This window comes from Harpia harpyja, chromosome 10 (genome assembly GCF_026419915.1).
Source record: "Harpia harpyja isolate bHarHar1 chromosome 10, bHarHar1 primary haplotype, whole genome shotgun sequence".
Lineage (NCBI taxonomy): Eukaryota > Metazoa > Chordata > Aves > Accipitriformes > Accipitridae > Harpia > Harpia harpyja.
Window position 1 is genome coordinate 43,929,141 of NC_068949.1, and position 23,428 is coordinate 43,952,568.

At 39.9% G+C, this 23,428-nt stretch overlaps 1 protein-coding gene across 2 annotated transcripts in view; it reads left to right on the forward strand.

The window, feature by feature from the left end:
- Positions 1-21,740, forward strand: part of DOCK1 (dedicator of cytokinesis 1) — a 317,150-nt gene extending 295,410 nt beyond the window's left edge. For both annotated transcript variants that reach the window (XM_052800114.1, XM_052800116.1), the window contains exons 49-52: positions 425-623; positions 6,073-6,226; positions 10,465-10,610; positions 20,444-21,740. In XM_052800114.1, coding sequence (XP_052656074.1) covers positions 425-623; positions 6,073-6,226; positions 10,465-10,610; positions 20,444-20,539 — 595 coding nt within the window. In that variant the 3' untranslated portion in view covers positions 20,540-21,740. The remainder of the gene's footprint in view (positions 1-424; positions 624-6,072; positions 6,227-10,464; positions 10,611-20,443) is intronic.
- Positions 21,741-23,428: the final 1,688 nt, after the last annotated feature.

Here is a 23,428-nt window from a genome sequence, read left to right on the forward strand (position 1 = left end):
TTCTTTAATGCATTGTACACTTACCTGCACTCGTATAGTGCTGATTTCCACTGGAGTTTCCAGGCGGCTGCTGGCACGCCAGCCGTGGTGCCACGGCATAGGTAGCGGGAGTGCTGAACGAGAAACTAATTTTTATATAAACCACATACAGCGAAACTCAGGAGTTTGTGTAGCTGTAAACCAGTAAATTTACTAGAGAGGAGGGAAACAGGCAGTACTGGTTCTTCAGCAGTTCTGCAGTAAATTTTATTGTAAGACAATTATGATTGTTATGACCTTCTGCCCCCTCCTTTTCTCTGTAATGAGTTTTCCTGGATTAGCAAAGCACTGTTAACTCAAGCAAGACTTTGGGAAATATGTAAATGAAAATTAGGTGTTTTCAAAATAGTATTTTATTGATCTAAGCAACAACAATTTTCTTTAGGTTTGTGCTGGAGCCCCTCCTGCCAAAAAAGATGCATTCTAGGTCTCAAGATAAATTGGACAAGGATGACCTAGATAAAGATAAGAAAGAAAAGAAGAAGGAGAAAAGGAACAGCAAGCACCAAGAGATATTTGATAAAGAATTTAAATCTACTGATATTTCTCTGCAGCAGTCTGAAGCAGTGATCCTTTCAGAAACGGTAACTTAGCAAGTAATGCTTTACCTAATTCTGAGCAGTGTTCTTTCTCTTTTTAAATAAAAACGTTGATTTTTATGATTTAGTTTATTTTTAGACCAAAAGTAACTCTAAGGGAATATGCTACAATGTTAATATGTGTGATAATGAATCAAAAATATAGATTTTTATTTACAGCGTAAAAAAATCATGGTACCTCGTATGAAAATCTTAACTAAAAGCTATATATGACGATTTGATAAAAGGAACAGATGGTATAACCTAAGTAAAATAAATGCTACCATTTTAGCAGCCTTTTGAATTTATGGTTCCCAATAGATCATGATGGGTTTTCTCGTATTTCAGCTGACTACTGCAAGACACTTTTTGGTGGAAGTGTTACAAGGTCATTTCGTGCATGGCAATTACATATTCTTGAAAGGCTATTTTGAGCAGAAAATCGTAAGCAGTTCCACTGGTGGCTGTGTGTAAGAATATTAACTACAGGGCATATCTCTCTTAAGCCCTCTCTTCTTGGCGTATATTTAATTCACTGAAACTCTCCTAAAGGCTTAGGTAACTTGAGAAGTTTTAGCTCTGAAATTGAAAGTAAGGCCTTTTTAAGCTGGAGCAGGGAGTGCATGAACTAACTGTAACCTCCAAATCTCTGCCTGGACACCTGTTTTGAGGCCAATAGTTTAAAACGTGCCTTCCAGAAATAAATGTAATGTTCTTTTAAAGATTTGCACAGGTACTTGTAGAGCCGACTTTTAACTCAGCAGAGTTCTCCATTGGTGGCTGTGTCATTTACATTGAACTTTTGAAACTATTTCTCTCTGACCTGTGATGACTAGATCCTTTAAGTCTTTCTGTTCGGTGTTTGTAGCCGAATATTACTTAGATGTTCAGCTATAGTTCCTCTGTTTTCTGGATTTGCTCCTCCTTTTCCATCCAGAGATGAGCTAGTCTCTCAGATGTGTCTTCTGACATCTTGGAAGATCAGAGTTGTTTTCTCTGATGTGGCCGTAGGCCCAGTATTAGCTCAGCAAAAAGCTCAAAAAAACCCCTTTTTGCGTGTCTCAGGCTTTTCACCCAAACTGCTTTGAAGCCAGTGAGTTTTTCCATTGACTTCAGTAAATTTTGGATCAGCCCTGGTTTGTATAAATGGAGATTCCTCTTGCCAAATCCAGCCAGGTGAGCATCTTTAGAGTGTTTTCAGACAGAAAATATATTTTGCATAGATTTCCATGTGTCTCATCTTTTTGATGCAACGCATTCAACTCTGCACATTGCAGCAGTGGTATTTTGACTAAGCCTGAACATTGCAATGGCAGGACTTGCGCTCCCATGTCCCAGATCCCCAAACGGACTAGCAGAGCTTGTGGGAGAAGAGCATTAGCCACAGAAGAAGAAAATTGTATTGCAGGGCAGCTCAGTCAGCTGGACTTGCACAAATCCATGAGACCAGATGGGAGGCGTCCAAGGATGCTGGAGAGCTGGTTGATGTCACTGCAAGGTCACTGTCATCTCCGAGAGGTGTTGGATATTGGAGAAGATTCCTTATGACTGGAAAAATGTAAATGCTGGCTGGAAAGGGGGACATGATGACCCTTCAAGGCATGTTCCCATTTGTCATCTGAAGAACAAAAATGAGCAAAGCCCAACATGGTTTGACTCAAGTTTTCCACTATTCCCAGTCAAGAGCTTTCAGTCAATGACTGGTATGACTAATTGTCCCCTGGTTATAGAGAGGGAGGGCAATTAAATGTCAGAATTAGTTACTTACAGTTACTTCAAGCTTCTTGAAATCCACAGATCAATAATATGAAAAGGAGTTTACTGGTGAGAGAAAAACTCTCCCTTTTCAGTATCTGCAAACTACTTGATGAGCTCCAAAATGACCAAGTCAATTTTTAATGCTTGGTGTTAGTGTGGTTCATTTGCTCTTGTAGGTGAACTAGAGGAAACACTTCTGAGATTAGTTTACAAGAGTGGTTGTACAATTCCCACTGCTGTCTTCAGGAATTTTGTACAGATAATGTCAAGCAGTTTAAAGATAAAATTTGTCTTGTCTTAAAATTTTTGCACTCTGGAGACTTGTCCCCTATTAACTGTATAAAAGGGAAATTGCTATCTTTGGTGGGTAAGAATTCAGCTTTTCCGTTGTTCTACTTTTGTGGGCTGCACTGTGTGCAAGTTCCCTTTCTAAGTTGAAATTACTCCCAAAGCACTGTTAGTGCTGTGTTCTATGAAGAAAAAGGCATTTTGAGTTCTCTTGCATTAGGAACTTGGCAGCAGAAAGTTTGCTAGCTTAAAAAAAGATGATGATGAAATGGAGGCGGGGGGGGATTAAGGATCGTTGGGTTTTTTGGGTTTTGGGTTTGGTTTTTTGTTTTTGTTTTTGTTTTTCAAAAAAGTTGGAATCCAGATTTGACTAGAAACGGAAATTATAATAAGATTTAAAGAACTTTTAAAGTGAGATTTTAGTAATAAACTACTATTAGTTACTAGATTTTGTATTATAGTTACTGGATTCATTCTGTTGAGAATTTTAGAACTCACTTGTACCATCGCTATTTCAATTGCAATATTCCAATTATTTGGTGAATTTTCTAATGGATTCTTAGTTCTGACTTCTAAAATATTTGGGGGTTTTACAGCAGAAGAGATGCTTTGCTTTAGTACGATGACAATTTATAAGTACCTTCAAGAAAACGAATGAAAGAGTAACAGCCAGCTTGGATTTGTCAACACCAGATCCGTCAAGCCCTTCTTTCTTCTTTCTGCGACAGAGGAGGAAGCTCTGTGGGTAGCAATGATGTGGCAGACCCCCGATGTGCCGACTTCAGTATGACTTTTGGCACACCTCACACGATGTTCTCATGAGCAAGACTGGGCAATGAAGTCTGGTCTAAGGTGATGCTGAAGGATACACAGCAGCCTGGAAAAACTCCGCTTAAAATTGTGAAGGGTGAGACGGAGTAAATGAGAACCCGTGATGGATTCGGATAGTGAGATATGTCAAAATAATGTATGTGCAGAAGCACAGCGTGTGGTCAGCCTCATAATCGCTGGCTCTGTCTCATGTCTGTTTATTAATAAGAGGGTTCGGTGTGTGTCACTCCTGTTTCATCCAGGTGTCATCGCAGTTCACAACCAGCCCGTGCCAGTTGTAGCTGGCAAATAGCAGACTTGTGCTTGACAAAAGTCCAGTTTCAGATATTCACACCCCACACACACAATTATCTGTTGCCTGACAACACTCATATTCTAAATTATTCTTCTCCCACCACAAATAGGCAGTTATCAGTGGTTTGCTTTCAGGAGGGAAGGATGCATCAATAACCTTATATATGAATCTGTTCTCGATCCTGTGTTATTCACTACTAATTGGTTTGTGCAACATAATTGCAAGCACGATACAGAGAATATCAAGTGAGAGGTGCAGCAGGCATGTCAGACAGCAGTCATTCCCATCTCTGCAGAGCTTCTGCTACTCTCTTCAAAGATGATGTCTCATGAAATGAGTGTTTCCATCACTGCGATGGACTTTCTTATATAGGAACTTTTTTTTTCCCAATCAAATGAATATTCATGGAAGAACATGAGAAGATTATAAAACTGCAGAATTATTTCATGGAGCTTTTACATTTTCTTTAAAAAGGAGCATTTGGAGCCTGTTTTGTCTAGTTGTATGGCTTAAATACTTTTTTCCAAATCTCACTGTACTCATAATGAATTTATTGACTGATCAAAACCCAAGGCCTAATTACAGAGATCTTGTACTACTCTGATCTTATCAGAAGATAAATTAAGCACTTTGGTATATGAAAATTATCAGTAATGTCTTTATAGTTTTCTAGAGATTTATATCTTCTTTTAAGCATCACATAAACTTCTTTAACATAAATTCTCATTGTTAGTTCTTTGATTCCATGAGCTGATAGCAAACCTAATACTGAAGCCAGGTAATTAACAGACCACTTGAAAGCTGTGTTAGAAATCAGAATAGCAGGCTGTACATTTTATTGATTTAGTGGCACCTAACATCACTCACTATTGATCTTCCTTTCGTTACACCAAAAAAAATTAGCAATGGGTTCATTATGGATTAGTGGTCTCCAAAGAGTTCATATTCCCTAGAAGAACCGTGATTTATTGTGAAGCTTTAAGAAGAGGACCAAGCTTGTCAATCACAGAAGAAGTTAAAATTTATTTGAGATAAGTAGCTAGGGACCAGGTTAACTTGGGAACTTAATCTAGTTGTTGGGTTTTCTCTTGGTTCTAGCATTGCAGCTTTGCTAATCAATTAGTGTGTTTTCCTTATTTGCTTTTTTATAATTATATGCCTCTGAGAAAGTGATTACTTTGCTTATTCATTCTACTAAAAATATGCGTTAAAAGATCTTGGAAGAAGAAACCTTTGGAGACTTCAGGACTTGAATTTTAGTATGAGCCAAATTTCTGAAAGGTTACCCTGAGGTCTTGATGAACTTTCAAAAAAAAGTTACGTACTTTATGGTCACTCATTTCGTGTAGAAGGGTCTCAGAGGCACAGCCTTTTATGCAAACCCTTTTAGGATTTGTTTTCTGAAAATAAAGGGAAACACTGATACCTCATTTTAGATTTCTCCTTCACAACATACTTTCTAAAAAAACATTGTGAAATGACAAAATTCTTCGAAGAAGCGTGAATTGCTGCTGGCGTTTTCTGTTTTGTCCTAATGCAGCACCTTGGATGTAATTCCCCTCTTAACTTCAGGCTGCTGCTCCATTTTCGGTGACCTCTTGGAAATAAAAAATTCCTTTCTTCACTGCGATTACTAGAAATATGGGGGCTGGTAGACGAGTAACAAACAGGAGAGCTCAGAATTAAACTCAGTAAAAGGAATCACCTTAACAAAGGCAACAGTGGCCCATCAGATTACAAGTATCATTTCAGGGTTTCTGATGGAAAATTTAAGTGGACTATGAAGCAGCTCAAGCAAAACAATAGGGATATTTCAGTGAATTAAATACAAGCACAAACAGGCACCATCAAGAAAGCGTTTCTGGACAGATGATGTCTTCCTCAGAAGAGAGTTTCACCATGCAAACAATTAAAGAGATAAATTTTAACAGGGAAGTAGAGCCCCATGAGAAGAAAGAAAATATTTTGAATGCGGTATAATCTTGTGTAAGGATATAGACTTCCTGAGCTGTTACTAAGCAAGTGTTTGGGGAATTGGCTCATTGCTTCAGAAAAATATGCCAGGCTACGGGAAGGTGTGTGCATTAAGTCTCATTGTGATTCCTGGGGAGAAGGCAAAAACATTTGCTGCTGTGAAATACTGCATTAAATCAGAAGTGTTGTATGTTATCATTGCCCTATTACTCTTTAGGAGGTAGTGGGGAAAATGTAGCAATCCCAAGGTCTGCTGCTCAGTAACAACACGTATTGCTTTACTGTCTCACTGGTTTTGTCCCTGTGCAGATCAGCCCACTAAGACCACAGAGACCAAAAAGCCAAGTCATAAACGTCATTTCAAGTGAAAGACGTTTCTCCGTCTCTCCATCACCTCCCAGCTCCCAAGTGACACCACCCCCAATAACTCCACGGACAAAACTTTCTTTCAGCATACAGTCCAGTAAGTCTTCAATTTTAATTACATTTTATTTTCCTAGAATATTTTATGCAAAATAACTGCTGGTGGGGAGATGTCTTTCCTGAGCATTACATTACACCTTGGTTTGAGTTCTTTGAGTTAGTCCTTCTGCCATCACCATGGGATTGCTTGCAGGAACAAGAACTTGCCTCTTAACGTCATGCTCCTTGCCTTTGCCAGCAAAAATTATTTCAGCATTTTACAAAAGCAAGCAAAATTGTTGCATTGAGAAAGTTTCTTTTCAAGTAATCATTAACAATTACTTAGGTATAGAGTAACTGTCAAAAATTAGTGTTGTACTTGATTCTGTATTGGATTTAGGGTGTTTTGGAGCATAGAGGCTGAAAAAATAATCTGTTCATGTAATCGTACCGTAAAAGAACTTTTATTTGCTACATAGTGAGTACAAGCCAGAAGGGGGGAAAAAAGTCAGTCTTTTTGATGTATTTGTTGTTTGACATTGACATCTATCACTCAGTTTTTCTGTAAAATAGCATCTGTTTGCTTCCATCTTCAGGAAACCCTATTGCAAAACTGGGTGTAATGCAACACCTATTTCTTTTACAGTGCTATTTTCCAAAACCTGTTATTCAGAGTTTTCAGTTGCTAGCATGTGACAAGAAAAAAAAAAAAAAAAAAAAGATCTTTTTGATACATGTACCCAAATGCTAGTACAATAGTCAAGAGTTCAATGTTAGTAAAGAGGAGAATAGATGATCAGTTTTAAGAAAAAAATCTTGTTCTGTCAAGGTCACTGTTTTATTTACTTTTTTCGACACTTAAAACCTTTTCCTTTAAATAGGGAGTGTTTTGGAAGGTTCTTGTTGCCGATTGCAGATACGTGCCCTGTGAGCAGGAATGTGTTTATTCTACAAATCTATAGCAACAGAATTGTCTTCCAAAAGGCATGTGGCATGTTTTAATGATTTGAAATTGTTGGCTGCAAACATGTGGAAGAGGGTTAAGGAAGTGCAAATGAATGCAGCATTTCCTTTGCGTAGTCAGACACCCAAAACAAGTATTTTGATAACGGTGAACCCTCTCCTTTCTTTGCAGTTTTGGTAGCTGGAAACTACCAGTATGCTAACAACTTGAAAAACAGAGAAGTAGAGTACATATACTCCTGCAAAAGATAGTCTTTGCATTGGATTATTTCTTCCTGTGTACATTTTATTAAAACTAACTTGATCTCTTTTTTTAAAAAGTATCTGAAGCTGTCATGTATTTCTGAGAATATTTATGTCTGTGTGCTGGAGATTTATGGGTGTTATGTAAAATAGGTTCAGCTTATTGCAAAATCCATGGGACTTGTCCATAATCATTTGAGAAATTGTAGTGGTAAAAATTTTTAGGAATTCCAAGGATAAAGCAGTTATTTCAGTGCACAAATTGGCTAAAAGCAGTTAATGGGTTGCTAAGCAATCCTGCTTGCTTGTTAGCTGGCAGTTTAGGAGAATGGAGTGTAAAATTTGATCATCAGGTTAAGATGAAAAAAAAAGTCACCTAACTGATCTCTCGCCAGCACAAAGATATTCTCAGTGGCACGTGTCCAGTAAGAAATAAATATTCAGAGCATACTAGTCTGATGAAACACCTTGAATAATGATAGCAAACCAGAAATGATGAGTAATTATTTGTGTAGTGACTGAGTTAGTGAGGTATAGTTCAGCTGAATTGAGCAGGAGAAAATTAATAGATCTGGAGCAAATAGATCTTCTTGACACACGACTGAAAATTACTGAAGTTTGTGTTCGATACCTGTTTCTGCAGTAGGGTGGATGACTCCTGGATTTCATTAAACTGAGTGAGAGATTAGCTAGTCAGGGCAAATGATTTTTTTCATTATAGAATATTGTCGTTCTACTAAACAGTTTTCCAGACTGCATGCAAATATGTTGTTAATGTATATTATGAACTATTCATGTGGATGGAAATACTCTGTCCACTTTTACAGGGATTTATTGCTGTCTTGCAAAAGGATGAGGTTGTGAAGGTGCTATGTACAGGCTGTAGGAATACAGTGGGGGCTGCAGAAAATTAGAGCAGTAACAGGAGCTGGGGAACGTAGGGGAAGGGACAGAAGCAGAGCAGGACACAGTTGCACGGACAGTTGGTGACCATCCAGGTTGTCCAGGGTATTGCAGATGTTAAAGTAGAGTTGCCTCCACACCTTGTTTCCTCTGCAGCTCTCATAAAAACATTGCTCACCTGCCTTGCCATGGATCTTCCAAATGTCAACCTTAAAGAAACAAAGGGTTTGTGTAACTCCTAACAAAATTTGTCTTGCCATCTCCTGGGTAACACCTATTAGTCTACATGTAATGGCTTAGATGAGGTTAGTAGATACTGCAATATCGTGTAAGATACAAAGGTGAAGTGTTCAGGGCAGTTAAATTCGCTTTATCTTTGGGTAATAGTGTGTTATTATACTCATTTTCAGTTTCCACCTAAGGAATGTATAGTGAAACCTAAAAACGTGGCTTGTTTACAGTAAATGCCGAAAGAAGTTTTTCCTTTCTGAAGCAGGATTCAAGGTTCTGCTAAAGTTCTAGCTAAAGCTACAACTCTGAAGAAAATGCCATTTTCCAAACATCTCCCAGTATTATCCTAAACTGCATGGAATAAGCGAACACATAGGTAGATAGATAGGTAGATAGATAGATAGATAGATAGATAGATAGATAGATAGATACGTAGTTGTGGATGAGACGTGCAGGATGTATGTCAAGGAGCTGTTTTGTGAGGTTTACAGTGTCAAATGCCTATGATCTTTAGGTGTACAGTATGGCTGGGAATTCCTATCAAATGAACAGGGAATTCCATTCACAGCATCAATATTTAGTTCCAAATGCATAGTGTTGTTTTCCAGTTACATGTTTAATGGCATGAGCTTAGCAGAAATAGATTCTGATGGAGATATTTAAAGGAAAATATTCAAATGTATGGGGAATGGACAAATCCTATATATGTAGAAAAGGAAGGATGAAAAACAGGAGCAATGGAGAAAGCCATGAGAAATTCAGGTCCTGGAGGACAAACAACGCTTTTCAGTCTGATGTAGAAGCCATTGAAAGTTTGAAGTCCCAGGATGGAAAATATTCTGCTTCCTGACGTAGTTGAAAGTTCAAGTGAAAGGATGAAGAGTAAAAGTACAGTTTTCAGTGACAAATCAATACAGCCACCTTACAGTTAAATGTGTTAGTGAGAGGCCATTTTAGAGAACAATAAAAGGATACTTTTTGCAAGATATTGATAGGAACCTTGCAATAAAAATATCTGCATAAACAAGTCCTCCACTTGTTTCACAAATCGCCCCAGTAAAATAAAATAACCCTTTTTCATTTCCTAAATGAAAACATTTCCCTAATTTGTCAAAAATAAATTAAGTTTCTTATCTCGTAGAGCTCACAGTGGGTTTCGCCTGTGTTAAAATGACTGAATTACCCTGAAATACACCGTGGGTGGATTTCTACACAAAAACCTATGTATCACTCAGGCCTCAATAAACTTTATTGTCCCTCAGGCTATTAGCCTTTACAGCACGTACCTGCTAGGATTTATCTGCTAAGAAAAGGGAACTTTCTACCCAGCAAACAGTAATAATAAATGTTTTGTACTTTCTCTTGCGTGATTTTGTTTACTCAACAACTAATGACTGCTCATTTATTATAGTTACCTGGAGTTTGAAAGTTTTTGAGAGAGATGTAGTTAATTATAGGCTTTCATTTGTGCATTTTATTAACAAGAAGCTTTTATTTTACTGGGGGAAAGTAAATAGAGCTTAGCTCAATTATATTTTCTTAGTGCACTTACCACAACTTCTCTTGTGTATTAATGTACAAGGTGAAAATGCAGACCTTACAGCTGAGAAAATTATATTTGCTAAGCTATGAATATTTTGGCATGAAATCTGAAGTAAAAATTATTTTCTATTAAAAAGAGGGGATCGTTCAAGTATTTTGAGCAAATCCTAAAAATTAGCCCAATGTGACTCAACAGTGGATACTTCCTGTCGATGCGGGGGTTGGTTCATTTGTTCTGCTTTCCTCTAAAATCCCTCATTAGATGAGCTACAGATAATTATAGAGGCAGTGAAGAGCAGACAAAGATATCGCATGTGCAGCATTATCGCAGAATCAATGTCGTAAGAATTGGCGCAGTCTGGATCTTTGGATTCAATTCAGTTATTGAAATTGTTAACTCAGTGTTGATTTTTCCAGATCTGGAGCTGAATGGTATGTCCAGCTCCGACATCCCCGACGTTCCTCCTCCTCTGCCTCTCAAAGGAAGCATGGCCGATTATGGGAACCTCATGGAAAGTCAAGACTTGATCAGCCCGACCACCTCCCCCCCTGCCCATCAAAGGGTGAGTCCCAGAGAGGATGGTCATTTTCTGCGATTTTCTTTGCTTTTGTACCCTGAACAATCCACAGCGAGATGTAATCCTGCTCATGGACACGTCAGCAAATCCAGAGATTTCTGGAGTTGCAAACAAGTGTCTGGAGTGTGAGGGAACAGCATTGCTCACGGGGACCGACCTGAAGGGAGGTTGGATTCATTCTGGAGGAGAAGACTTAAGCAAAATGTTGTTAGCTGTGTTGGTAAGGGAGCTTTAACCGACAGGATATAGTCTCAGAAGCAAATTAGATTTAATAGCCTTTCAGTTCTGTCTCAGGGAAGGAAATAAAACACGTACCTGACATCTTTCCTTTCTGGAGCTCTGTTCTGTCTACATTCAATCGCTGCTTGTTTCCTAGAGGCAAACATACATGCCCCCTTTGAGCGAAGGAGCTCAGAAACACTCTTCATCTTCAACAGGGTTTTCAGCTTTCTGAAGAAAATACACTTTTTCAACTTTGTTTCCTGTATCCTGGAAGCTTTTAAAAATAATTTGGTCCTCTTCTTTAAAGCAGCACTTTTGAGAAGGGCCATTTATTTTCTTTTTGAAGAAAAAAATGTGTTTAAATAGGTATGGTGGGTTGACCCTGGCTGGACACCAGGTGCCCACCAAAGCCGCTCTGTCACTGCCCTCCTCAGCTGGACAGGGGAGAGAAAATAGAACGAAAGGCTCGTGGGTCGAGATAAGGACAGAGAGAGATCACTCACCAATTACCATCACAGGCAAAACAGACTCAATGTGGGGAAATTAGTTTAATTTATTACCAATCAAATCAGAGTAGGATAATGAGAAATAAAAACTAAATCTTAAAACACCTTCCCCCCATCCCTCCCTTTTTCCCGGCTCAACTCCACTCCCAAATTCTCTCCCTCCTCCCCGCCAGCAGCGCAGGGGGACAGGGAATGAGGGTTGGGGTCAGTTCATCACACGTTGTCTCTGCTGCTCCTTCCTCCTCAGGGGGAGGACTCCTCACTCTTCCCCTGCTCCAGCGTGGGGTCCCTCCCATGGGAGACAGTCCTCCACCAACTTCTCCAACGTGGGTCCTTCCCACAGGCTGCAGTTCTTCACGAACTGCTCCAGCGTGGGGTCCCTCCCCCGGGCTGCAGTCCTTCAGGCACAGCCTGCTCCAGCGTGGGTCCCCCGCGGGGTCACAAGTCCTGCCAGAAAACCTGCTCCAGCGTGGGCTCCTCTCTCCAGTTGCACAGGTTTTTTTCCCCCTTCTTAAATCTGTTCTCCCAGAGGAGTTGCCCCCATCACTGATGGGCTCAGCCTTGGCCAGCGGCGGATCCGTCTCGGAGCCGGCTGGCATTGGCTCTGTCGGACACGGGGGAAGCTTCCAGCAGCTTCTCACAACCCCCCCGCTACCAAAACCTTGCCACACAAACCCAATACAAGAGGTTTTCTTTCCTTTGACTTTGAAATGTATAACTTTGGCCAAGCTGTTATTTTGTGGAAAAATTCTCAGCGCTAATGACTCTTCTTTGCCTGCAGAGGTACCTTCCAGGATTTCTCTGAAGTTCATCATTCAAATGAAATTCTGTTGAGTAATTTGCTTTTCAGTAAACTTCATGGTTAGAGAAAGCATTTCTAATCTCAGCAGGGAAAGTCAGGCAGGAATTTTAGTTTTAAGTCTCGGAATAGTTTTTTTTAACAGAGACTATCACAGTGCACAACAGTACACAAGTCCGGCTTTTTCCATGCTTGGAATTGTAACTGTGCTGTTGCAGGAATTTAGTATTTTCAGGCTAAATGGGGAAAAAAAAAAAAAAACAGATAGGAGTAACTTCAGGAATGTCAGTAGTGTTATTCAAAACACCATGTTTTACTCATTATATACGTATATTGAAAAATTCTCTATTCCCATCCTCTCTTCCATAGTTCTTCCCCATGACTGGATGGTTTTAGTAAATATTTTCACTAAATTTTTTTGCAAACCCTTTTCCTCTAATTTCCATCAAAGTATACTAAGCTCTTACCCATTTTGCTGGCTTCTCTCTCAGGGGCCAGCTCTCACTTGACCTGAATACAGACCTCTACGTGGAAAATTAAAGAATGTACAGGAGGGCTGCCAGGAGTTTTGTCTGAGGAATCCATCTTCATGAAGAAACCTGAGAAATTCAAATTAGGTTTCAAATTTCTTGAACTCCTTCCTGTATGAGCTCCAGAGTAGTAAATTCATTTTCTATGATATACTGTAAGTTTTAGGTCATGGTAGTAGCCCAGGATTGCTAATGTGAGTTCAATTTTTAGCTAAAAAGCATTAAACAATGAGATGATAAAACACATGGTGAGAAATAAAATCCCAATGGTCGGGTTCCTTTTCCCTTCCTTGCGAGGCTGTTTGAAGGGTTTTCCACTCAGTGGAGAAATGGTAGATATTTACTGTACTACTTGCAAATGCCATCATGCTGTGACGGTTGGAGCCCAAACCTGAAGACGACTCAGGTTCCAGCCTTGGTCTCGTTGCTGTTGAAGATGTGACCTTGTGCAGGTCCTGTACCTGTCATGAGCAGGGTTTCCGCATCATTAAATGGAGGTTCATAAAAATAGTAGCAGTATGCTCTCTCGGTTTTTTGCAAAGTTTTATTCAGGTCTTAATATTTTTTCTCTTTATAGTCTTCACTGCTCAGACTCCTTTAATTTTTTTTTAATAGATTTTGTAATTGTAGAAGTGGACCCCATTGTCTAACATCTAGTGTCGAAGGGCCTCAGGATTTAAGCAAACCTTAGAAATGCAATCAAATATAGGCTATACTTCTTTAGCTAACTGTCCAAAATTTTCTTCAGCAGCTGTATTTTTATAAACTTTCCAAGATGAGGGAATGTAGTTTCAAAGTCTAGAAGATGGATCTAATGCAGATTTGTCACAAAGCCACACGTATTAGTCTTAGAATTAATTTTAGGAAAAGCTTCTAGTCTTACAACGATCACTCTGTGCATTTATTTCATCAGGCTTGTAGGAAGCAAGCTTTTAAAGAACATAAAGAAAATGAGTAGTGCTGGGCATGAAAGATCAGATGGGTAAATTCTTATTACTGCTGTGATTAAATCCCACTCCACAGTTTTTAATGCCTTGTGTTTCATGGGTCAAGTAGCTACATACTTCATAACTTTATAATTCTCTGCCTAGTAAACTGATCATCTTTTAAATTACACAGGCTTTGTATCAGTGAAGAAAAATCAGTAAAAAATATTATAGATAAGGTAGCTTTTAAACTGGAAGTATCTCCTTGTATGAGAAATTATTACATTGTTCACTCTGGTTGTCTTACAGTCAGTTACGAAAATGAAAAAAAGTGCTGTATTGAACTGAAAAGCATGCAGTGATAAATGCATCAAATACTTCAAATCAAACTGCAGGCAATAGTGTCGTTTAGTGTCTGAGATGGTAATCTTAGATTATTTGGAGTCCACTGTTAACTTGGTCTACCTTAAGTCTTTTATCCAAGCGATCATCTAATTATAATTTTCTGATTGTCCTCTTATTCGTTGTTAACTGTGAGACCCTTACATATATTTTCTTGCACTGTATGATTTGTTCTGCTAAAAATGTTCTTAATAATATATGGGAACATAAAAAAAGAAGTCTACGACTCCTGCAAGGATTATTATTACATCAAGGGATTCCTTTAGGCACTTCTCATTCTTTATGGGTTCATCCATACCCTTGCATACAAATCAACTGCCTGCTTAGTATTCACAGCGAGAAGGGAAACTCAAAGAAAATAGACAAAGGAGTACTTACATTTATAATATCGGCTATAACATTTACTAAGCATCAGATAATGGTTTGGATGAGAACATCTCGATCAATCAGTGCGGCACAGATAGAGAACTTGGCAAGGAAGGACAGCAAAGGCTGAAGCAGCGCGTGATGTGAGGACCGGGACGGTCTCGCGTGGCTGACGGCGACGGCGCTTATTTTGACTCTCTGGGATCCTGTTGGACAAGGAGCACTCCGACTGGTTGTTCGGATATAATGGAAGTGTTTCCACAGAAGGAAAAATCCAGGGGATTTTCGATGTGTTGCGATGCATATACTGCAGTGCTGATCGTTATCTCTTAGGTTAGCAAAAAATGACCCGAAAGGCTTCAGCAAATGTACCGTCCTCATGTGGACAGAGGAAAAGAGTTGAGGCTAGAAACCCAGCTGAAACTACGGAGGCAGCAGGTAATTAGGGAGCATTACTTCAGGCTTTGCAATTTTTCCTCCTCTGATGTTATTTCTCGAAAGAGCAGGGGCTGCTGGGGAAGCCTCGGAGCATCGTGGTGTCACCTGCCCGGGTCCCTGCCGCTGGTTTGGTGGCCCAAGGCTCGCCGCCGGCTCGCTTACCGTGGCAGTGGGAGGGCTGTCGTTAGGAGCGTTATCCCATGGAAAAAGTGATATCGGACAAAGCGCATTATTAATCCGTTAGGTTAAATTAGAAAGTTGACTTTATGGGCTGTATTTGCTCACGAATGGAAATAAATGTCTGCTCTTCTGTCTGATACTCCAGATTTTTGAAAAACAGGCTCTCTGACCCAAGGCTTTCCATGATGCATAGGAGCATGTAATGTGCCCAAAAGAAAAAAAAATAAGATTTGTTTTTTATTTACCATCTGATCATTACTTTTGCCTGCTGGAGAAGGGAAGCATTACAAGCCCTTCCTCCGCTGCAAAGTCTCTGCCACCTCTCGCCCCCGCTGGGGTTTGGTGGGTTAAGTTCTTGCCGAGCAAAGAGTTTCTAAAAAGCTCACAGTCACTTTTTAATAAGTCTCAAAATCAATGGACTGCCACTGCTTATTACAGGATTTTGAGTGAAAAATGTGTTCTTCTGCTGTCTGCCCGGAGATACAGAGTCGTGATGTGTCCCTGAGCAGCACCCTTGATTTTGTTTCGGAAAGGGCCGTGCCGCTGCCCTCAGCGCTTGGCGGGAGCAGGCGGCGGGTTTTGCTCTGGCCACTCGGTAATGCATTTGTTTATCACTCTCGCAGGGCCTGGGCCTTCAGTAAGAAATACAGTTTCAGTCTGGAGTCTAAACCCAATTCTGAGGGTATTGCTCGTAACTCTTGAGATCTGTTTATGTACGGACCAGAGCAGAAAAACAGCGCTTTTGAAAATCGAGTTAGCCGGCACGGTCCGAAATACTAATAGCCTCCACACGCAGAAATGTGGTTCAACAGAGGGAAAACCGCATTAGCCGTGCTTTAACACAGCTGGCGTGCACCAGGAGCAAAGTCCTGCCCGCGTGAGGGGTGCAGACCTCTGTTGCCCGTTTTGAGGGATTTTTCGCGTTGCCCGAGGAGGGGATGCTTGGCACGCGGCGGGTGGGAGCACGCAAAGCGCACCTCTGCAGAAAGACTCTTAAAATTACTTTCTCCTATCTAAGTGCACTCCAGCAAGGGCCGCTAATGGCTGTGATACACAGTCAAATGAAACTCTAATACGTGAAGCATGACAACAGAGTTTAAACAGTCATTTTACGTCGGTTACCTGCGGTATTTTCCACATACCTTTGCTCCCTGGGTCAAACAGCCAATTAGCTTAAACTGTCTATAATTTCGTTCAAATTAGTGGAGTTGGGTTGGTTTTCTCCGCTGGCGCATTATCTCTCTTCCAGAATGGGAGTGTTACTCCGCCAAGACCTCACATAATGTGTTATTTTTCATTGCAGATATTAAATAAGCAAGTTGCTGCTTGTCAGGCAACTCAGCTCCATGCTAAAAACAATGGTGTGAGCGAGAAGGAGCAATTCAGAGCTCAATATTTGAAAGCATTTACACAGTCCCGTGCAGTTGATAGGCTACTTACATCTCGTTTCTACTGCTTCTGACCTAATTAGATCTGCTAATCCTTCAAACTAAAGTGCTTTTGATTGGATCTCCATAGCTTGTCATATTGATGACCATTTAATTTCAAAGACAAATAGTTACACAGGAAGAAATCTCTTACAGTGTCACAAGGACCGTTTTGGGGTATCAAATTGGGTTTGATCTTTCCGTTGTTGGGTTTTTTAATAGTATTTTCTGGTTAAGAAAACCCAACATTCTCGTATTTTATTTTGCTTCTTCACAGAGTAGAAAAAAATGCATGTTTTTCATTTCTTTAATTGATTTTTACTGCATCCTGAACATGTATAGTGTAGTGTGGTTTATATCTGTAAGAGAATGGAGACAAATGTTTTTAAACCTGGTTCTTTTCTGTATCAGGAAAAAACAAACAAATGGGAGCAATTTCATGTTTGAAGCAGAAGGAACAGATTGCTTCTGTGTTGCAGATGTGCCTTTTACATAAGGTTTCTGCTTCCCCTGAGGTACCCGTGAGTCAAGGATTCTGCCCAAAATAGGTTTGAACGTGAACCAGCAGTCTCTATCATTTTGTCAGAAAGTAAAAGCATGCTTCAAGATTCGGCGGGTTCACAATTAACCACTGACATATAAACATGAACTCTGCAAAGCAGTTCTTAATTAAATGTAAAATCAAGGGAAACTATTTCGTATTTCAAAGTTTCTAAGGGGAAGCGTAGCAAAAATTAACTTCATAAGCCTAATACTGATTTTCTAAGTATGATATTAAAGGGAGGGATAAAGTGTGCTTGAATTTCTTCCTGTGCTGGAATAAAAGGGAGCGCGTATCAGCCCTGGGAGTGATGGCTAGATTTGGAGTTGCACCAGTTCCATATTGGCACGTTTTGTCGTGCTAATTTCTCAGTAATATTGCCCCGACGAGCATTACACGTCCTACTTAATATATTCATTGGTAGCTTATTATATAAATGAACATGTACTAAATTTATCCGACTTTCTAATGGAAATTGTAAATTCAATTATAATAATTATCTACCTATCTCTGTTATGTCTTCCTGCCTAATTTGCTTGCAGAATCTAAGCTCTGGTAGGTTTTGTGCTTGTTATTTATAGCATATATATTTCTCATTGTATTTGCATTGTATCTGTTCTTCAGAAGCAGGTTTTCAGGGATAATTTGATTGTTCTCTGATCAATATGAAGGGCTCATTTGTTTGAGAAATGCCTTTGATCTAATTGAATTAAGAATTATTGCCAATACACTGTTATTTAAATTCAAAATGGATTTTCACAAATGGTGCTATGAGCAGAGTTAGTTTTTTCTAGTGATAAATATGAAGTTAAAGATATCATCTGAGAACAAAGCACTGGGGAAATTTTTATGTTTTGTGATGTATTTTAGAGGGGCACCTGGTTTATTTAGTTGTGAAATTAATGTCATCTCCGTGAGGAATTCTTGCAGACCACCAGCATTTCCCACAGTTTGCCCAGAGCCCCTGCCTGGATACATGACTGTCACTAAGCAGTTTCTCAAAGATTTTGAAATCTGCAGATCACAATTGAATGTGTGAAGCTAAATAATGTTGGCAGTCCAGCTCTTATTCAGGTGCCTTAGTCAGAATTCAGGAGCTAACTGAACATACCAGGTTAAGTAAAATATTGGTCAGATAGAGGAAATATTTAATGGTTCTGACTGTAATACTTAAGAGACAGATCATCAGTGGCATTTTAATTAAAAAAAAACCAGGAACAAAACAAACGAACCTTCAGTTTTGCATTTAGTAAAGTAAAATTCTTTTTTAATCTGCTTTTCGTATTAGTCTGTTGACTTGGTTTTCTGACTCAGAGGTCATTGTGTCCCACTGTAAGTCAGGAATAAACAGTGCAGGGGTTTGAGCCTGCTCTGGATAATGAATACCGCTTACTCAGCAGGGTTTTCCTGAAGTGTGCGTTTCAAGCAGCAGTGCCCTTTCGAGACTCAAACCTTTTAATAACCTGGTTGTTTCTTCAAAAGAGCTCGGATAAACTTTAACCGGACTGTGAACGTGAAAGTCTTCATCGCCAAACGTGCTCAGTGCTGTCCTCGTCGGTGAGCAGGGGAATGCAGCTTTCCAGACGGGGCAGCCCCTTCCTCTTGGTCCAGAGGTTCTCATTCAGTAGCAGATGAAAACCAGCTGCTCACTCAGAAAGCACTTTGTAGCCAAGGAGGAAGGTGAGAGCACGCACGTCGCTGCGTTGGTGGTGCTGCTGGAGAGGCTGGGGAGATGGAGAGCGGGTGGTCTTCGCCGTGGCAAAACGGAGAGACCAGCTCAGGGCACGGCTTGCCTTGACGATAGTTTGTGATCCCCGTTCATTTGCCATGGGGGAGAGCCGGGAGGAATGAGGAAAGCTGTAAAACAGGTTGGGAAGTGTTTCTTGCCAGGTGGGATACAGGAAAAATATTCCAGCAAAAATCCAGCCTTCCTGGCTCTGCCAGTATGCAGTCTCACCTTCCTATTTATGATTAGTAAAACTATCTGGTAAAAGCTCCGGATTTATAACTTCATGCTGTCTTAAAACCTGCTTTGAAGAGGGCATTCAGTTACCTTAAAGATACTTTTTTCCTTCTACTCTTACACATCTCTGAAAACTCCCAGTCGCTAGATCGCAGGAGCGTTAGGAGGCTCTCCGGGCTGCTTCTGCCTCGCGGCAGAGGAAAGGCTGAAATGTCCTGGCACCCCCCTGAGCCGCTTTTCTTTTTGGATAGCAGCTTTGGATATCTTTTAAAAGAACGGGCTTGTTTCGTACACGCTTTCACATGGGTTATCAGTTGCTTGTATACCAGTTTCTTACTGTGATTGAGAAATCATCCGTTATATTGTCCAAGACATTAATAAAAGTTGGAATACGAGTATCAAGGTTGCAAGTGCAGTACACGCAGTGTAACGCTAAGGCACTTCAGATGTTTGAACTGTTCTTGTAGCAATGATTAAGGAAATTTGGCAGAGTTGGTGTGTGTTGTCACGTTTTAAGTGTTACCACGTGGAGCCAGCAGTTTAGGATGGGGTGGGTAAGGTGGGATGGATACAGTGAGACACGAACAAGTGGAAATGAAAAAGCATCCATTATGCTTGGAGGAAAATAAAAGGCGGTGGCTGGCTGAGCGGGGGGGAGAATCTTAGGGAAAAACAAAACCAAAGCAGCATTTATGAGCTGTGACACTGCGGTACAGCCTCAGTGCAGTGATGGGAAAACTGTAATGGCTGCATAGCCAAAATGCTGTAGAAAACCTGACTGCAAAGTGTATGAGCAAATTCCAGTGTTCTCAAGCTCGCTCTGAAACAGATTTTATCATATATATATGATTGAACATTATGAAAAAAAGTCTTAATTTCCATAATGACTTTTTTAATTTGTCCAATTAGCTGGTGAATCTAACGGAGGGTGCTCTTGTTCTGTTGTATGATATATGAAGTGATTTAAAATATGTATATTTGAACAGTCTGGATTTCTGTTTTGAGTACTTTAATTATAGCTGAATGTGTAATAGTAAATTGCAAGTTACTTATCTCTTTAAATGGTTTCCTTTTTTTTTTTTAATTATTTGTGTTCTAAATGTGCAAAATACAAAAATAATGGAAAAGCAATGAAGCTGTTGCTTCAACTTGGCTTTTAAGCTCTGTAGTGCATAGAGGCTGAGGGCAATCGATACAGACCAAGAAATCAATATCCTATCATGATATAAAGTGGGGAATTATAAACTTCTCCAGTGCTTTCAAAAGATTTTTCCTGAAATACTGAGTTAATTAATCATGAACCCTTGAGAGATTTTTTCTTTGTCAAAAGTGAAAGTTATATTTTAAGCTAATAGCCAACAGCATCCAGTATTCATAGTAGCAAATTCTGCAGAGGAGTTTTCAGGAGTCAGAGGGCTACAGACTTACCAGCTGTATCTCACAGTTATATATGAAACAGCAAATGTTTCAAAAATGCATTCGTTGCTAACACGGTCTATCAAAATTGGTTTCTTCCAGCACCTGCCACCTCCGCTCCCCAGCAAGACTCCCCCGCCTCCACCTCCGAAGACAACTCGGAAGCAAACGTCTGTTGACTCCGGGATTGTCCAGTGAAGAAGGAAGCGTTTTTTTCCAAAGATAAAGTTGTAACAATTCATTTCCCTAAGTATTTTATGGTATATAATGTTTACCTCATTCAGGCGTGCAGTATCTAACATTTAGTGCAATGACTCTAACTCCGTAAGAAATCCATTTCTAGCCGTGTGTCGGAAACAACACTACATCACCCCTCTTTCTGGGGTTATTCCCTCCCATAACTTGAAAGAAATCTGGATTTCTACTTGAGACTGGGAGGTGTTCATCAACTGACAGTACCCTCTTCCTAAACCTTCTCCCTGCTTCTTCTGAATAACTTCAGGCACTTAGGTAGCTATGGAGTTTAAAATGAGCTGAGTATTTTGTACCTAATCTCAGTGTGTATAGGAATCGATGACGATATTCACAATGAAGTCAGTGCACGTTGGAGGAGGCTTCACAGTAAGGAGAAGCCGCCGTAGGATTTCCCCAAATAACGGTTCTGCCCAGGGCTAAAAATCAGACAGAACTTACTTGTGAAATGTGCCTTCTCTTTAATTGTTCTGTATTACAAATAAACTGATTGCCAATGGGCTTTGTAAAATTAGTCGTTGGTGATCAGTCATTTCTGTTTTCATTCAGTTGGCCGTTCCTCTGGGTGTCGATCAGTGGGTAAAGCAAGGAAGCCTTTTAGCTGCTGACGGGCACGAGCGTATAGGAAAAGAAGCAGAGTAGGCAGATAGGAGACTCCGGGCCGTTCTGGACCTAGCGGTTGAGTACAGGAATGGGAAGAACTTTTTCTTTTCTTCTTTAATGTGTAATATTTCATGTGGATTAGGATGAACTGAATGGAATCACTTTGTCCTTGTGCCATCATTCTGTACAGCGTTTGTATATATGATGGTTTTTAGAATGTTTTAATTTTTATGGTGCCTGCTTTTCATGTAATAATGAATTAATGTACCTGCAAAGAATGCCTTGCGTATTTTTAATTTCCTAATTGCTGAAAGTGTAAAAAAAAAGCAATTTTTTTCCCAGATATTAGGCTCTGAGAAATCTTGGACAATGATGGAATGGGGTGTTGGGAGGGAGGAAGGAAACTAACTTTATATTCTAGCGTTTTTTTATTGTCATCACACTTTCGTTTTTTACTATCTACAGTCTTTTTACTCTTACGGTAGATTGTTTTTAAATATACCACTGACTCAAAAAATAAAATATTATTTTAAAAACGTGTCTAAGAAAATGAATACATTTCCTTGCTATTTTTGATTCTTACTGCAGAATTTTGGGAACTCTTGCACTCTGGGCTACATATACACTTACTGTCTTTATTTCTGACCAATTTTGAGGGAGGCCATGATAAAGCTGAAGTTTTTCATCGTACTGGTATGCTTCCTCCTGCATGTATGTGGTACTGAGATAAAACACATGTCGTTGTATGCTGTCAATATTCATAATGATAGCTTACTTCAAGTTATATGTTCTCTGTTGCTGAACAATTCAGGAAATGGATGAGATTTAGGTGATATTTTCTACCTCAAGTAGCTGCTACATGATGCAAGTAGCAGGCAGAAGCATGACTTACACAGCAGTAAAACAATAATGTTCTTGCAAAGGCAGAAAGATTGCCCTTCTCATAAAAAGAGGCTCAAATGGTCAATTATGTATTCTCATAATTCTGCCTTAAACCATCATGCCACTTTGGATCAAACGAACACACTTTTTCTTGCAATGTGAGATAACATCAGCTACCAGAGTGTCTCAGAATTTCTGTTAGATATTGTCCTACAGTTCGCTATTTGTTTTGTTACTGGTATAATCTCCATTTGAGAGGGAGAAGCTGGGAACGATTCTTAGCTACAGTCGATCAGATATTCTTTCCGTAGACAGTCAATACTGTATTACAACTTTAATTCTATAAGTCCTTCATTTAATTGAAAATTGCTTTAGAGACTGCTCTTGTTACTGTGCAGGAGATTGCGCTGGGATGCTGGTGAATTTTCCTCTTTTCTGTTCCATTTACTTTCTAAAGGATAGGAAGAGGCTTTCACATGGGCCTCTAACTGGATGCTTGTAAATTGTATTTCTGATAATGTGTTTGTTTTCACACGTCCTTAGCAAATTCCTGTGCTTATGCAAGTGTTATAATTTGGCCCCACAACACTCCTCAAATAAGAGCTGCACTTTCAAATTGGTCTTGCAGTACAAACTCTAAATCTCATCTGTGCGTATGTTTACAAATATGCAGGCTGAGACTGGGAATTGAAAATCAGACTCTCAGATTCACTTTCAGACCCAAATTGTCACCATTTTTACAATCTAACAGCTTCTAGGCTGTAACTCGTATAAAACCCAGCCAGAACGAATCATTACTCTCCTCAAAGTGTTGTAAAAACACACTTCAGCAAATCCAGAAACTAATTCGGTTACAGTCTCTAAGCAGTGAACAATCCTGCGAAGGCTGTTATTTTTCCTACGGTGCGCTCGCTTCCTTTGTACTCCAGTAGCGTTGTATCGGAGCATCCCAATGCAGTATGAATTCCTTGTGACATTGTTTGCAACAAAGCTGAGCTATTGCAGGAGAGCTTGATACGAGCCAATACAGAAAAAGAAGGTTATTTAACCAAAGTGGTATCACTTACACTTACTATGTCGTGCTGACGTCCTCACAAGGGTAGAGGGACGCGTGCCCAAGGAATGGGTCCAGGGTTGCTTGTGGTCGTGTAGAGGACACGAGGTGCCTGCTGTGAAGTCCGCGTCCCGTCTCCTGCGTTATTCTGAGGTCGGTGAACATGTGCTGGTTGTTGGATGCACCCTTGGTTCCCTTTGGGAGTTGGCAGTGACTCTGATCTTGTGTCTCTTTGTCCTACTTCTGTGGGAATTCAGTAGGCAGCACTCGCTGTAGTCGATGTCTGTTGTCTCCCC